This window comes from Phasianus colchicus, chromosome 6, assembly GCF_987193195.1.
Source record: "Phasianus colchicus chromosome 6, bPhaCol1.hap1.1, whole genome shotgun sequence".
Taxonomy (NCBI): domain Eukaryota; kingdom Metazoa; phylum Chordata; class Aves; order Galliformes; family Phasianidae; genus Phasianus; species Phasianus colchicus.
The window spans coordinates 17,024,058-17,041,317 of NC_143441.1; the positions used below are offsets into that span (position 1 = coordinate 17,024,058).

Consider the following 17,260-nt stretch of genomic DNA (forward strand, 5'->3'; position numbering starts at 1 on the left):
GCTTTAAAGTACTACTAGAGTAGCCTTTAAACAAAGGAGATCTTAGAGGGATGGGACTTGTGTAATTCCTTACGGTTGGGAAGATCATGGCTTCACCATTTGAACAATAACAATGCCAGAAAAATACTGAGCAGGAATATCAACTTCAAGGTAGTTGTTAACAGTGCAAGAGGCATCCATAGGGCACACTGACCTCTCAATCCAAGCCAAGCCAAGGTGTTTTCTCACTCCCATTCACTCTTACCTACATCACCACAAGATGAATTGTGCTTTAGCAATCCTTTCTGTGCAATAGGCTTTCACAGCCAAAATATGAGGGTTGGATACATTGGTTGTTTATCAGTTTTTCAGATAGTAGAGCAAGAAATGAATTATCATAATAATTCCAAATGAATAGAAGAGATAAGGCTACAAACAGGGTTTAAAATTGATTATTTTGGAATGTGTATCTGTCAATTTAAATTGACAGCTGCACAGCCATTTAAAGTATATTTCTGAGCCTCATGCATTACCCATTTTGATGCAGGGAAAAAGAAATGAAATGAATGCACATAAATGGAACTGCAAGAAATACACAGAAAAGAGAACTATGGTGACAGACACCTATCCTAGAGGACATCTAAAGAAAACACGAGGACAAAAACAGGGAGATACAGTGACTTAGTAGGGAAATTCTGAGCAGTTGCCCTAAGTGGTGTGCACAGAGATCTGCAATTTGCTTTATGCCAGCTCTTCTTGTTTCTAGCAGTAAAGTTCAGATTGAGAGAAGCTAAAAACACATTAAACGCTTTCCAGATATTATCCTCTCACACAAACAACTGGTATAAGGTGCCATAGAGATATTCTCTTGCCAGCAAGAAGGGAAATAGTACACAACACTGGCAATAGAGGATATATTTTATGAAATCTGTCACCTTTGACAAGACAGTCCAAAATATGGGAAAGTTTTAAAAAAGCATTATTTAGGTAGGATTTCTGACAATTTCTATACTCCTGCAATATAATATATGAAAATGATACCTAAGGATCAACATTTTAGCAATCAAGCTGTGGTATCTCAGTGAGGAGGAAAAAAAAAGAGAAGAGTACAAAATCTCTACAATTTAGCTATGCTGTCTCCTGACAATCAAAAATGTGACAATGCTGCAGATTTAAAACACAAATGTACCTACTTAGCATTCTTGACTTTCCTTTACTGTAAATTAAGCTCTACACAAAAGTAAAATGGGGGAAGCACATAGTAGAAAACATCCAGTTCTTTCTGCAAGATGTGAAGAATAAGTGACTCTTATGACATGCCTTCCTCCGAAAATAGCAATGATTACACCACTCGACTCCTACACAGCCCCCAACCCGACTTTTTGACACACAGTACATTATATGTTCTCAGTCCCAGAGGATGATCCAAAGTTTGACGATAGGACTCCCTTCATTGCCCAGAATACAAAATACAAAACCTAGGAGAGCAGGCAACCCTGACGTTTTATAACATTAATCCCTCCTTTAAAGCCCAACGTGACAGATATATTCTTTTTTCCCCCTTTTAGGAACTCCAAAATCCACAGCTCTCCACATTTTGGAAAGATGCTGCAAGTCAAAGCAAAGATAATCTACCAACTACAAAGCACATGTGTGAGCAAGATTTTTTTTTTTGGTCTTTCAGGCAAACAAGATTATATAGCCTATTCTCTTTGTGGGGGATGAGGAGGGGGAAGTGTTAACATTGCAGCTGCTGCAGAAGTGGAAGCTGTAACTCCCTGGGAGCTTGTATTGACTCTGTAGCCAACCATGCCATTAAGAGATGCTTCTGTACTACAGAAACTGCTCCATTTGCTTTTTATTTCCAGAAAGAGAAAAACTTGAAGTTTTGACTTGCAGCAGTCAACTGAAAGTCTTACAGCATATCTTGCAATATTTCATACAAGTTCCAATTCAGCTCAATATCCTGCCTATTGAACACAGTATTCCTGAATTATAGTTTTCCTTCACATCTGGTGACATTTAATTCTGAGCTTTATCACATTGCTATTGCCCAATCATTTATTTTATACACACAACTTCCTATTAAATAAAAGAGGACACATAGCAAAGGTAGACTGGAATCACAAGCATTTTAAGTAGCTTTCATTTGTAAGGAGCTTATCTTTATGAAATATGATTTAATAGAAAATAACTCCTCTTATAATGATGACCTAAATTTTACTAAAACCAAGAAAGTGTGTATCAATATTTTAGGGTAAGATATATACTGTCACAGCTTAGCTTTCTACATTACGTTGAAGAACCATGTCTGGCTGATGTATTTATTTTGTAATGTTTAACTATAATAGAAAATAGATGAAGTTCAAATGAAAACACTATTTAGACTATGTCAACAGAGCATAAAACTAAATGGAGTGATTTTGTATTGACTGTAAAACATATTTGCTAATAGTAAAGTTCCTAATGGTTATCTATCAGGATCACAACATGAAATAATTCTTTATCTTAAGAACTGTGTTAAAGCAGCAGATGCACAAAGAAAAATGCAATTTTTTGATTTTTCAAAACATCACGCAGCACATTTTATTGATATTTTATCATTAGTGTAAATAATTCAAAACCAAGCCAACCAACCAAACAGAAAACCAAACAGGAAATCTCCAGCTCACTCTTTTTAATTGCAAGTCACAAAAGGGCTTTCCACTATGACGGCCAATTTACTTTACATTTGTTAGCAAAAGCAAAGCAAACAACAGTATCTTGTGCACTGAAATGACTGCTTTGTTATAAAGGGAAGGATTCAGAAACAAGAAGAAATGATGCTGCTGTAAATACTGTACATCTTGTAGACTCAGTTCAAAGTCTTACGCATTCTTCTACAACAGACTGAAGTTTTACATTCATCTCAACAAATCAATCCACTAATAGGCATCAGTCATCAACACCTAAGTAAAGATCTGCCATTTGAAACAGCTTTGATGTGATTGAAGACTCACACATGGTCGTAAGTATGACAGAACAGCTTAGCTATTAACATGTTTTATCTAGCAAGGAACTGTTCATCCTAATTGACTGAAATACTCTTTGAATGCTTTTATTGCAAGGCTACTTCGCTATGCAATACTTTAATACATAGCCACTTGACTTACATCTTCAGACACAGCACAGCCAAATCAACTCTTGTTCAGATTCTTCCTCACACATGCTTTTCTCAAGAGACCAAAACAATAAGGCTGACTGCCATTTTTACCACCAGCTGCTTAGTTAATTCAGTACCAAAATGTTCTGGGATTCATTGTCAAAGCTGCATGTCATCTCTCCATCTTTTCTTTTAGTACACTAAGAGGACAACCACACCTGCTGGAATCAGTGGGCAAGACTGGATGGATCTGCCCTCTCCCACCTTACACCCACTGCTAGAGACATCACCACAAGGCTGACCATATGTCAAGCCAACAGAGAAGAAACCCAAGATGGCCATCTGTAAGCAACAGCACGCTGCCTGGCCACAAGGCAGCAAGGTTTTCTAGGCCTCCCTCATAAGTCATTTCAAAGAAGGTTTTAAGCACACCCTAATTCAGTGTACCTGACAAAAAAAAAAAAAAAAAACAACAACAAGCAAGAACAGAGTAAGGATATATCATGATGGCCTCTATTTCAGCACATTTCCACAGCATATCATAATGGATCACCAGAAACTCCCTCAGAAAATTAATAGTTTGTGCATGTAACATTTTTCTTTCTCCACTATATTCACAACGCGTTAACAATTTGCAAGAAGAAGAAATCAAACATACCAGTAACTGCCACCAAGATTACACCTTACAGAATCAAACAAAATGCTGTTGATTTAATACCTCAAATGAAAGACAATTCAGTTTTTACCCTGTATCTATTAACATGTTGTATATTTCATCACCTTCTACCATTACTTCTGTTACCAGGAAGTGCATCACATCAGCTCTCCATATATAGGCAAACATGTCATCTCTTATCTTCTATTCAAGAACTGCCAATTAGCACAAAGCAATAGCGAAGTTTACCACAATCCTCTAAACAATTTCCATGATTCCATATTTTCCATTTCCATATTCTAAATTAATAAAATCCATGTGATCTTACCTACAGTTTGGTGGAGGGTCTAATGTAATTTCTGCAAGTTCCTTCTGAATCCTTAAGAGAGAAAAAAAAAGAGAAGATATTATTAGGACTTACTTGTTCATAAAGTTGAAAGAAATATTTTGCACATTTCTACAGCAGTCAATTACAATAAAACATAATTCTTGACATTGCTAATAGAAAGCTGATGCTAAAAAGAGTTCATGAAACTGCTCAAGATCAAAATGCTAATCAAAACTTAAAGAAAAAACAAAAAAACAAATGTGAGCATCTAAGTCTTGGACTAACTGTTCCATGTACAGATGTCTAGAAAATCCTGCTTTTCCTGTAGGTCAGTGTGCTCAGCTCCTTTGCTCAATAACACAATTAACTGCCTCATATGCCATACTCTTCTGTTTACCCCCTACCTATCTGCCCACTAGGCAGTAGCCCTGCTCCCCTCAGTTTGTTGTCATCTGAAGACCTGCACAGTGCCCTACCACGTGCTTCAGGCCACTGATAAAGGCCTGCTTCCAGCATGTATCCAGCAGGTACCTCTTAGTTACCAGCACCGTGCTGGAGCTCCTCCTCTAGGCACTACAATACAGTTGTTAAGGATTTGGATGCTCTTCAGGCCTGTGCTACCATGCCAAGCACTTGGATTCTTGTTCTACTTCATATCTAGCAGTACGAATCCTTCTCTTTGTGCTAGTGTCTGCATGGCAGTGAGCATCTTCTCCTACAGAGAAGATCAAATGTGAAGGATAGGAGCTCAGAACTTCCACAGTAATTTGTAGGAGCTTACAGTTACCAAGCCATATGCAGAAGTTCAATTGTCATCTATGAACTATGTCCCAAGGCCTTTTTATAGGCTATTTCAGGGCAAAAACATAAACGTTTAGAAAGAGAAGGAAAAAGAAAGAGTACCCTCAATATTTTCTTCTCTCTTCCCCCGGCACAAGATCTCAGATAGTACAGATGCAGATTACACCTTTATTTTATCCCCATACTAAGAAAGAAAAACTGCACAATAGCACTACTCAAGTTCCTTGCATAAGATCTCAGATCTGACATGAAGTGCACACACATCCAGTTCAAAATGACCGCCACCCTTTTTGCACATAATACCGGACAAAAAAAAAGTGGTGTATCAAAATAAACATTCACATACAACAAAAAGAAATGACCAGTTTACACTAATCCTCTGTAATTTCAAGATCTAAATACAATCTTACATGCTAAGGAGTCTTACAGACACCTTTAAAGTTCCCATTATGCCGGTATGAGTTGCTTTTATGGCTGTAAAGAATCAACAAACCAAAAGCTGTAGAGGAAACTGGTGTGAACCAGAAACTCCAACTCTTTAGCAATTACATTCTGAAATAATTAGGACATGCATCGGTAAGATTTGTTAATAAAGAATATTACTTCTATCTACTAATGCAGTTGAAAAGAAAAGCAGACTTTTCAGACACCCTAACTTTTCTTCCAACCCCTGTCCACTCCCCCCCTACATATAGACATCAATTATTCCTGTAGACAGGAAGAAATTGAATGTTTATTTGCTTATATTTACATCTCCAGAAAGTAGAATTTCACCAGTAAGCATCATTTCTTTCTTGTAAAAATACAAACACAGACTGCTTAATCAATATTTGCAGAAACTCATGGTAACACTGCAAGCCCAACACATTTTTTAAAAGGAAAAATCTGATTAGTGAAGTCCAAGTACACCAAACATTGTTTAAAAAAGTTGTTGTATTTAAACTACCCTGACTATTTGCACCTATCAAAAGGGAGGAGATCTTAGAATCATAGAGTCACCAAGGTTGGAAAAGGCCTCCAAGATCATCCAGCCCAACTGTCCACCTACCACCAATGTTTCCTCATCTTACATCTGTGGGAAATGCTTAAAATATTTCTTCTGTCTATGGCAAAGATTCGTCATGTTTTCAAGATGTATCACTATTCCAAACCACAGAAACTGTAAGTAGCATGAGATCTCCACTAATTTCATGTTTTATAGGTTTATTTGCTTTTTCTACAAACTGCTTCTAAATTCTGGTAGATTAGAGAATCATGGTATTAAACTTCTGGAGCCAGGGACTATTCCTTTGCTGTACATATGAAAATAGGAGCAGTTAATATTTCATTGCATTACGATGTGTCCTTGAGACACCAAGAATGGGTTGGCAAATACAGCCTAAGTCCTAGATCAAAAACCTTCCATTCATCTTCTTAAATCTGAATCCATTTCACTTCCATTCTGAAAACAAATGGGTAGAGTCTGCTCTCTTTTTCTTCTTCCGTTTTGATTTAATAACAATAAATACATTTCAATTTCAAATGCCAACAGCACTAGAATGGTCCAAGATTGAGCTTTTCCTTTGATTCAGGAAGCAAGAACAAAACACCTTGCTGTTTCAAGCGATAAGAATTGATCAGATAATACTTTAAGTTCAAAAGTCCTAATTGCTTTAGAAAGTATCTAAGATAAGGAGACGTTCCACTTGTGCTTATTTTTACACAAAAAGCTGCAACGTTAACACCATACTCAGCAAACTGTTCATGCTTATTCTCCTGCTCTGCACCATTCCCAAAACAATATATACACCTTATATCTCTTTTGTTGTAACTTTAATTTACCTTGCCTTCCTGCTGGGAGCACATTCATAAACAGTCTCTGTACAGCAGCTGACATGCAATAGCTTGCTCACATGTCATGGCATTCAAAGTTACAATTAAATCATCAGAAAACATCCCAGAGAGCCTTGCTCTGATAGAGACCTCCAACATGCAAGCTAGCCTTTGTCTGCATGAGTTATTCCACTGCTCTGGCACTCGCTCCAAATCTCCATTGAGTTGCCTTCAGAATCTGGCACAGGAGAAGATGTGCCTCATTTCCTTCACTGACCACAGAGGATTCACCCTGAGCCTATGTGGCCTCTGGCAAAAAAAAAAAAACAACACATATTTTTGCAGGTCCTCTCTGGCACTTCTTTCTTTGGATTTTCTGGCTCATTACAATTATATTATTGCAGTGGAAAAAGGATTCTATATTAAAATAATTAAATATACAGTGTGTGCGTATATATAAACTAATGACATACTGGTTTACAACATATTGGGAGTGGGGGGTAGAAGTCTCTCTAGTAATCAAAGCTCTGAGCTGTACATGTAGGACATTTAACCTGCAACATCAGATCCGTTGTTCTTTGTTTGATCTTAAAATACATTGTCTGACCTCTGTTTGTCTGTCTCCCTGTCTCCCTATATCTATATAAATATATAAAATTACTATTACTGTGTTTTCCCTCGATTTTACTAATGGGAAAGAACAAACGTACTTGCCTTCAAGTAATAGTGCAAAGGTTAATCTTCCCCTAACTTCAGAAGCACAAGAGTACATTGTGGATTTCAAATATTATTAATTCTCACAGACATATGTTTACTGGTGTTCCAAGCCTAGGGGGACTGTCTGTTGTTTCCTTTGTGAAACAGTTAAAGTTCGCTAAAGCTAAGGGACAACTGAACATGTCAGGAGATTTCCCAATGGGATTAAAAGAAAAAGAAGCAAAAAAGGACTATCTGACAATAATCTACTTTACCACATCCATTTTTCTAGAATATGTGCCTCTTAACTCATGGAAATGACATGAGCCTATACTCCATACTGAAGTACAGGTTATTTAGGAAATACTAAGAATCACTAGTATAAATTTCAATCTTACAGAAACTGTGACTGCCCAGGAAATTCATCCAAAGAAGGTTAGATTCATGCTCAAAGAAGTAAAATATTCAATCATCATATTAGATGCACATGTAAACAGCAAAGATAATTCTTGTAAGAAAGAACAATCCATTTTTCTACCATGGTCAGCAGGCTTCTTGAAAATAGCACTATAATAAACAACCCTGAAAAAAAAAAAAAAATTTTAAAAAAAAGAAAAAAGCTCATTTTAGTTTGTTTTCTAACAAATATAACCCATTAACTAGTAGATTCCTTCTTTCAGTTAAAGAAAAAAAAAAAAAAAAAAGGAAAACCTACAACTGGGGTTTTAAAGTTCACAATTCATTGTAAGCACAGATATTTATAAAAAGCAATCCTGGACCGGACACTCAGGTTGACAGATTTTCAACTATCAACTTCAGGAGCAAAACAATACATTTATTTGTTGAGCTACTGTGTCAGCCAAGAATGGTTACACTTTTCTCAATTCAAAGGTCAGGCTAAGATTTGCTGCTTAAGAGGTAACAAGATGCCTGCTGTTTTCAAGGACAGCAATTCAATTCCATGTCTGAACTGTAATTGTGATATGCAGCGAGTTTCTCAATCTTGACATGTTAGGTAAGAAAGGTTGCTATTTAGGGTGATGCCCTCTGGGTGAGGAAAATTGAAGGACCGGAAACTGTACGACATACACTGTAAGCTATTACACCTGCATAGCAGCTAACCTTAAAAGTACTAGCAGAGAAGGACTGCATGTGGAGGTGTTCTGCCTTCTTGATGCCACCCATAGCGAAGCTAACATAAGAAAAACAAAATCACTGCCACTTAAATACACATTCCAGCAGTCCCACATATCCTTCATAACAAAACCATTTTGAAAAGCATTAAATTGCTAAAGCAGCACACTCCTGCATAACGCATGGTAGCAGGGTGTTTACACAAGTGAAAAAGAGCTCTACTAAATTTTGATTTATATGAAGTCAATACTACCGAAAATTCTTAATAAGTAGATCTAATTGTCTACATAACCACACAATGAAAAAGTAGAACAGAATTATGCCAACTACAAATGAACAAATTCTTAATTCTAATCCAGGTAGCATAAAGTAATTCAAAAATACTGTGATTACATTTCTGCACACAAGAGAGGTCCCTTCAAGTGGAAAAATGTGGCTTCCAAATTCAGGTTATACTGAAGCCCATAGCCTGTGAATTAGACCAGGGAATTATTTAATTCCTGTGCTATATTTACTTGCTAGCATTCTCTGTTCTAAACAGAAGTTAAGGCTTTGGTCAAAGTTCCTTCGTTATTGTATTCTCTGTTGTTTGGATTTTGATGTTAGCAGAGTTGACTGTTTTAACTAAGAGAAGGTTACTGTCACCTTAGTATAATGCCATGAAAACCACAGAATTCAAAAGCTAACAAAGGAAAAAGTTGCTGAGCGCATATCCAGTCTTTTCTTCCTTCAGAAGGACAGCTGAATTACTTCAATTTGTTACAATTTTAAAAACATTAATGGTCAAAAACTATATTCAATTGAAGGAGCATAGCCTTATTCTCACAATATCATTCATTTCTAATGAAAAAAAAAAAAAAAGTATTACAGAAATCGATTATATAAAACATCATCGGCATGAGATGTGATAATATGTGTTTCCTTCTTTGATGTTACTCCTCTCCTTTTATTTCTCTACTTTAATTTCAGATTTTCCTCATCCTCTAATGACTGACTTTCCTTCCTCAAGGTTTTACTGCTTTTAATCACAAAGCAAAGAACAAAACCTGTTATACAAATACCAGATCAGATTAAGAATGCTTACAGAAACGTTATCCTCATTGTAACACGCTGACAAAACTACTGAATAGGCTACACAACTACAAAAACTGAACTATACTGCTGTAAAGACTATATTGCTGTGATTCTTCCCTAGTTTTATGACAACCAGCACTTCTGAAAATACATTTATTAAAAGTATTATTTATTGTGCGCTTATCTACAGAAGCCTTATACTTTTATAAATCATCTCAGCTTTTAAAATGCATAATCAAAGGCTTCTCTACAGTATTAGTAAACGTGAAACTCTTGTTACAGTCTAACCAGCAAATGTACTGATGTCAGCAACTGGCATAATTAGTTTCAGCAGAATCATAAGCAGATATGATTAAACTTTAAAAGGTTTAAGTAATTTTATCACTGTGAAATGCATGTTGATAAAAGCTCTGAGCTTTGAAGATGCAAAGCTAAGATTAATAGAGCAATTTCTGACATATCATTATTAATTTTTTAATAGGATAGTGTCCACAGGCCCTTGTTGGAATCACGGAGTCATCACATCAGATATTGTACAGACTCTTCTCTAAAAACGTTAAAAATTGGAGTTGAGACCTTCACATTCCTGTCTAGTCCAATATTCCTTATACTAAAAAACAGCAATGGCAGCAAGCAGACAGAAGAAGCCCAGAAACTACGATGACTGTGGGAATTAACTAAATGAGTAGCACTGTGGCTTGAAGAGAAAGCTTTTGGTTTGTTTCTTTTCTTTTTTTTTTTTTTTTTTTCTTTTGTATGTGTGTGTGTGTGTGTGTTTTGTTCTTTTTTAAAAAACTTCTTTTTCTTTTAGTCATAAAAAAGAAACTCTGGCAAGCTCTGCTGGCTATCCTATAACCAATACAACTAGATCATCTCTGAACAGCATCATACTAGGAATGGGTGTTTGAGAAAGCATCTTGCTCTGGAAGGAGAAAAGGCAAAGGCCTCACAGAGGCTGACTGCAAGGGAGGTACTTGGGCAGGAGAGAAGCATGCTAATCATACACTGGGCCTTGATGCTTCTTTTTTGTGAGACTCTGTGTACAATTCTTTTTTCCGCACAGCAGCACATCTCCATTGTCTTTTCTTGCAGTTCACACTGTCTTGAATTAGTGAAAAACTGGATCTGGGACAGTCTGCAAAATTGATCTCATCAGATTCTGCTAAAAGTGTTTAACTACAACCACTGTAATCCCATCCGAACTCTGCTATCCGGACTAACACCAGTAAGTACTGATAGAGAAACACAAAACACTAAGTTCCCCAAGTCTGCACCAAACGTGACAGTCATTATCTGGAAATGAACACAACCACTTAGATGTCTTGGAAACATTCAGTGTGAGGCTGGACAGAGCTCTGAGCACCCTGATCTATCTGTAGGGTGTCCCTGTTCATGTCTGGGAAGTTGGACTACATAACCTTTAAGGGTCCCCTCAAACTCAAACAATTCCATGACAATAATTTCAATAGCTGTTCCACTTTTCCTCTCAAGAAGTAAAGAGATGCTAAAGAAATAGGTATTAAAACAGACCACAGTTTAAAGTAATGAAACCCAAATGCATTTGTTGTTCACTTCAGTGTCTCTGACCTGACCATCTGGGAAAAGGGAACGCAGTACTTTACAGCAATAGGTATTACGGTAGTCCTAACATGCTGAATTACTGAACTGTCTGAAATGTTTATGGTTAATTAACTGTAAGTTACACTGACAAGTTTCAACATCAGTCATACATACACATACAGAGATGTATTTTATAAGGCTACAAAACTGTCTGAGTTTTACTAGCAATAAAAAAATGTCAGCTTTTATCATGCAGGCTACTATTAAAACCACGTGAAAGAGCCAATTTGTCAAAGAAAGGAAAAAAAATATACAGGTCTCGTTATCATGACCAGCCTCAGAAGACTGTTACACTGACATAGTAGTGCTACAGTAAAACAGTAAGAAAATGAATATATCGAACCAATACATAACATCTGATGGCCAGCTGAACAACAAGAAAGGGAGAGAAAAAGACAGAAGGAATACTGTACCTTTTAGCACTGGTTGACAGTTTAGCAGCTGTTTTGCTTGATATTTTGCCCTCTTTTTTCTTGGGTTGAACTTGTTCCCTTTCTTGTTCGGGCTGAACACCTTCACGCTGATCTCCATCAGAGCTGCCTCCACTAGTGCTCGGACTGTCATCAACTCTCTGCCCCTCCGCAGACATGGCAGATGCTGCACTGAACCAAACACAGACCACAAAAGTCAGCTTTTCCGGAAGATGCTGTCCAACAGTATTTCTAGCAGCAGGAAATAAAACACAAGATCCATGTCTGCATACTGAAACACTTGCATTACAGCACTTCAATCATCTTAGTACTGAAGAGTTTTGCCATAAACATCTTAACAATAATTCGGGAATTGGTCATTTCAAATTCCATAACAAATATATATGAAGAGAAGGTAGGTTTATTATTTATGATAATCACAAGTTACTGTAGTTAAGCACAAAACACAATTGTGTGAGTATTACACCATTGCCACAAATGAGATTTTCCCACCCCTTGGTCATACCATGAATTGACTTTCTCATCACTGTGCCACCAGCTCACATTTCGCATCATTTGTTAAAAACCCAGAGCTACTACTATCTGAACATTCTGCTATCCCATATGAAATAAATCTGTGGGTTCATTCTAAGTCTATAACATGGGTTTCCACATTACAAAATCCACATCTTGGCATGCTGGATGGAAACACTTGCAGAAGCAAAAGTCAGTAACACAGAACTGTTTGTGTTTACTAAACACTACGCTTCTAGAACGGTAAGCACCCCGGGAGGGGACACACAAAGTATTCTCTGCAACAAAGTTGTCAGGGATCGGGAGCTACAAGAAATCTCAGCGTGCTTCCAGAAGTCAAGTTCACAATTTACACGCACACTTCAAATACCAGTTAGCTATTCTCACTATTTCCTTCCTTTCAAATGGTACAACACTATGGCAGATGAGGAGTTACAGCTGTTAATGCTTCTCAAAGCATTCTAATGAAGGGCAGACATCCATGAGAAACTTTCTGTAAATTAGCCTATATGGTAGTGATGGCTGCTAGAAAATTGCAAAAAACAATGCCCAAACCAACAAACAAAACCCCCCAGTATCTCTAAGGCCGAATCTGGAGCTGACAGGGGCACATTATCTGTCCTCCTCTAAAGCAAAGGAGCCACCTTCAAGGTACGCAGGCCTCAACATCCTTTGCTCACACCCACACAATCCCACACATCAGGGAGGTTTTCTGATTGAATCTGACCGAATCCAGAGTCTGCTCCAGAGTTTTATATTGCTGTGAACTTCCACTTGCTTTCCCTTTTACTTAGGTACAGACACCATCACAATTAAGAGCCAAACTATTCACCTCGGAGATTATACATTTATAATCTCTGAGGAGAAGATTAAGGGTGGTTTGTTTTGTTTTTTTCTTTTGGTCTAGTTTATGAAGCTAAACAGAAAGGAGAACCTGCAAGCCTGAGACATTCAAGATAATTAGATACTGCAAGAAATAGCAAGAGATGGATATGGGATAAGTTTTCCCTTATTCAGCTTACACTACATTTGGATTCAATTTTTGAAAATGGTATTTTTGAAACATATTTTCTTGCATAAATTTTTATAAAACAAATTTACACTTCACTGCATAAAACAACTGAAATAACAGCGGGTTTGACTCCTAAAATTAAAGTAAGAAATTGTTCATCCTTAAAAGAACATCCTTCCCTGCTGTACAGCTACAAGATGATACTGAGCACAGTTCACATATTTACATGAGTTAATGCCTCTGTATTTATGTCCTGCTTGTCAGATGGAAAGATAAAACAAATTGAAGATTTAGAAGTAATGGAGCACAGAAGTGCCATATCCTGACAAGTCAAAATATGCATTTAATAACGACAGTGCAATTTTGGTTGTAGGTACCTGTTTTCTTTGCTTCTACATACAGTGAAAATACCACCTGATCTCTTCTAATAGCACTTTTGATAGCCTTTATTTACTTTAGATTTTAGTTCTGAACTTTGCTTAACACATCTCATTTTCAAGAGAAAATTCCCTTCCTGATGTACATACACACGCTTTAAACACTGCAGGCCAGAAAGTTAAAAACGTATTTAACGAAGCCCGCATGCATGGGACATCTGCTGTAAATAATCTTGGCTATAAATATTACTATTATCCCAAACCAACTGCATTGCTGGGTTAAGTTCAGGTTACTATCCAGCAGACAAACACTGTAACAGTAGCCCTGAGCATATAATTACTGTAACATGTAATGCCAGCATTTACAGCAGGAAAATGCTTGAATCTGTCATTTGATGTCTGGCTGCCTTCTGATTTCCCCCCTTCTCCCTGTGACACTCCCGGGCGCTCTCCCCATGCTCTCTCCTCCCGATGGCCGCAATTTTAGAAATGTGGCACAGCTGAAGGGATGCTCTGCGCCGCGCTCCGAGTGCCTTCCAAAGGGCCCCAAGTCACACACTCGCAACTCAAACTCAGGAGGCAGACAAACAGATGAACAAATAAGAGAATGGAAAAAAACACCGAGAGGCGGATGACAGCGCTGGGAAAGCATCTCGGTGCCACGAACGGGGAGGGAAGCACTGGGCGCTGCTCGGAGCCGAGAGCGGCAGTGTGGCCGCGGGGCGAGCAGGGTGTGGGGATGTCCGGCTCGGGGGTCCCGACCTCCCGCCCCGCGCCCCGAAAAGGAACGGGAGGGCTGAGATCGGGTGCCCTCCTGCTTCCCCCGGGATGATTCAGCAGGGCTGGGATTAAGAGTGGGGATTGTAAACGGAGGAGCTCCGGAGGAGCAGCCTCGGTCACAGTCAGCCCCGGGCACTTCCCTCCCTCCCCGCCTTCTCAGAAGGGAAAACAAACACGTAGGCAAGGAGTGCCCCCCGCAAACCCTACGGTCGAGGCAAGGGATCCAGGCGGGTCTCGGGGGGGCGACTGGGGGCGATTGGGGGAAGGGGGGGGAGGGATAGTCCGCGGGGATGCCTCCGTCTGCGGTCCTGATTTCCCGCGAGCAAAGGCGGGCTGAGAGCGTCATCCTCACCTTCATCACCCGGAGCCCCGGGGCCGGCCACGGGAGGGGACACACGGGGGGACGCCCCGACCCGACCCGCAACCGGGACACGGAGGGGACTGCGGGAGGGCGGCGTCGGGGCACGGCGGGGGGCACCGAGGGGACGGGGGGGGGGTGGGTGCTGACGATGGGGGGCGGGGGTGGGAAGAGGTGGGGGGGCGGCGAGGAGTGCGAACGAAGAGCGGAGAGTTGCTAGAGGGCACCGGGGGCGGATGGGGCCGGGGGCGGGGCGGGGGAGGGGTGCTGGGGATGGAGGCAGAGGCCGGAGGTTGCGGAGGGTCGGTCACGGGGGTGGGGGGGCCGCTACCTGCGAGCGGAGCTCTCCGGCTGGCGCGGGGCGCGGGCGGCGGGACGATCCGTATCGGCGGCCCCGGCTGCGGCCGGGCGAGGGGCTGGCGGGGGGCAGCGGCCGCTCACTGAGTCATGAGCCCGCCCCGCGCTGCCTGCCGCCCGCCCGCTGCGCTCCCTTTCTTCTTTCTGCCCTTTTTCCCCTCTCCGAGCCGAGCGGCGGCCGCTGCCCGCACGACCTCCGCCGCCGCCGCTCCTGCCCCCGCCGCCCGAACAGAAGTGAAGCCGCTGTCGCCGCGCGCGCGCGCGCGTCCCTGACGCCGACGCCTCCGCGCGCGCTCGCGCCAGGCCCCCTCCCCGAGCACCGGCGCGCGCGCCCGGCAGCCAATTAGCCCGGCCGCCGAGGGAGGGGCGGGGGGACGGGTGCGCGTGCGCGCGCTTTCGGAGAGGGTGTGGGGAAAGGGGGCAGAGCTGGCGGCGGGAGCGCGCGTTAAAGGGAAGCCCGGGGCGGGGCGGTTGGAGCGAGGAGGAAGGACGAGGCGGCGGCGGGGTGCGGGGTGGGGAGCCGAGGGATCTGCGGGGGACTCTGTGGCCGACGGCGGCAGCGCGGTGCGGGGCGACCGCACGGCTCGAACTTTCTTTGCTCCCCTTTTCCTTTGTTCCCCCGGCTCCTGCCCGCCCGCCCCTCTCGGTGCACGTCCGCGCGGGCAGCAGAGGACGTGCGGGGCCCGGCGGTGTGCTTTGGGGTGGCACTGCTTCGAGTGGGGCGAAACCCCACGGGCGCTCTGCGCCGCCGCCCCGTCCCTTACATCACAGCCGGGGGCAGCTCGCCTCTGTTATATAAACTCGCATGGGCTCACCGCCACCGGCAGCCAAATACGCGGCTTTGGGTACGGAGGTAAATGACGGCCCCGAATATTTCCCCCTTCTTGAGGGAATTTAAAACCATGCTTCTGATGTTCCACATTTAGAAGAAAAAGTTTCTCCCTGCCTCAGCCGTGGGGTTTTGTCCTTTTTGTGACTCACGGCAAGGGCGGCGGTGCAGCCCGTGCTGCCCAGCGGGCTGAGATGGGGGTGGGAGCACCGCAGGGACGCGGGGGGGTCGGCAGTGTGAGCGGCGCCCGCGCCTCATCGCCGGCAGCTTTCTCTGCACATAAAGTCCATCTTGCTCCTGGCTGATGAGTTGTTGTGAGATAACTTGCTATATTGTCTCTGCCTGTCTCTTTTTTAAATAATCCCAGCAACGTTTTCACCTGTACTTAAAAGCACAGCAGTCAGCCAGGTCTTCCTATTTCATGTGCAGTTACAATCTATTTTTCTGCTGCTAATGAGCTCCCAGTGTCAGCTAGGTGGGTTCCTATTTGCTGGCATGTGTTGACTTCTCACAATGACTAATAACTCAGTAATTAACAGAACACAATGCATTGAAATCGCTTAAAGAATTCAGATCTTGTGCAAGCAGTGCTTCTTGTCATGCTGGATGGTTGCTGGCCACATTGCACACTCCTGGCATCACTTTATACTCTTTTCTAAACTGATTTGCATCATGCCTTTTTCTTCCAGGCATTCCAAAACTAGACTCCTAGAAGCACAGGGGAGAAGGACAGTGAATAGTCTAATTCAGACAGGGGTAAGATGGGGACAGGCAATGTACCAGAATTTGGGTCATAAACTTCCAGTGCCAAAAAAATCAAGGGAGTGCTGAAGTGTTCCAGCACCAAGTGAAGGGTTTGAGTCACCGAGAGCTGGGCCCAGATTTTACTTTTGGTGAGTAACCTCTGGCCCAAAGCCAGATCCTAGCTGAAGTTAAGGACAGCTGACTGAGGATGATGACTTGTGTTGCCTCCTTACCAGGACTCTGTAATTGTAGAGGTAGAGGAGTTTTAAGGAGACACTTAGAATCATAGAATCATAAAGGCTTGAAAAACCAAGACCCATTCCCACCATGCCCACTGAACCGTGTCCCTAATTATCACGTCTACCCTTTTCCCTTTTTCCTCCAGGGACAATGACTCCACCACCTCCCTGGGCAGCCTGTTCCAATGCCTCACCACTCTTTCTGAGAATAATTTTTTCCTTATATCAAATCTGAACCGCCCCTGGTGAGGCCATTATCTCTCATCCTATCACTTTATCTGGGAGAAAGGCTGACTCCCACCTCACCACAACCTCCTTTCAAGTACTCTCCACTTTCAAGTGGAGAGCCATATAGACTCCCCTGTGCCTCCTCTTCTCC

General features: G+C 41.7%; 1 protein-coding gene across 2 annotated transcripts in view; it reads right to left on the reverse strand.

The window, feature by feature from the left end:
* LOC116227103 (ubiquitin-conjugating enzyme E2 E2) overlaps positions 1–15,353 on the reverse strand; it is a 208,310-nt gene extending 192,957 nt beyond the window's left edge. The window contains exons 1-3 of one of the 2 annotated variants that reach the window (XM_090142578.1): positions 15,044–15,353; positions 11,655–11,838; positions 4,105–4,155 (exon numbers count right to left, since the gene is read on the reverse strand). In XM_090142578.1, the coding sequence (XP_089998704.1) occupies positions 4,105–4,155; positions 11,655–11,830 (227 nt within the window). In that variant the 5' untranslated portion in view covers positions 11,831–11,838; positions 15,044–15,353. Of the gene's footprint in view, positions 1–4,104; positions 4,156–11,654; positions 11,844–15,043 lie in introns of both variants that reach the window. The other variant, XM_031590219.2, reaches the window with a different exon arrangement.
* Between the last annotated feature and the right edge of the window lie 1,907 nt (positions 15,354–17,260).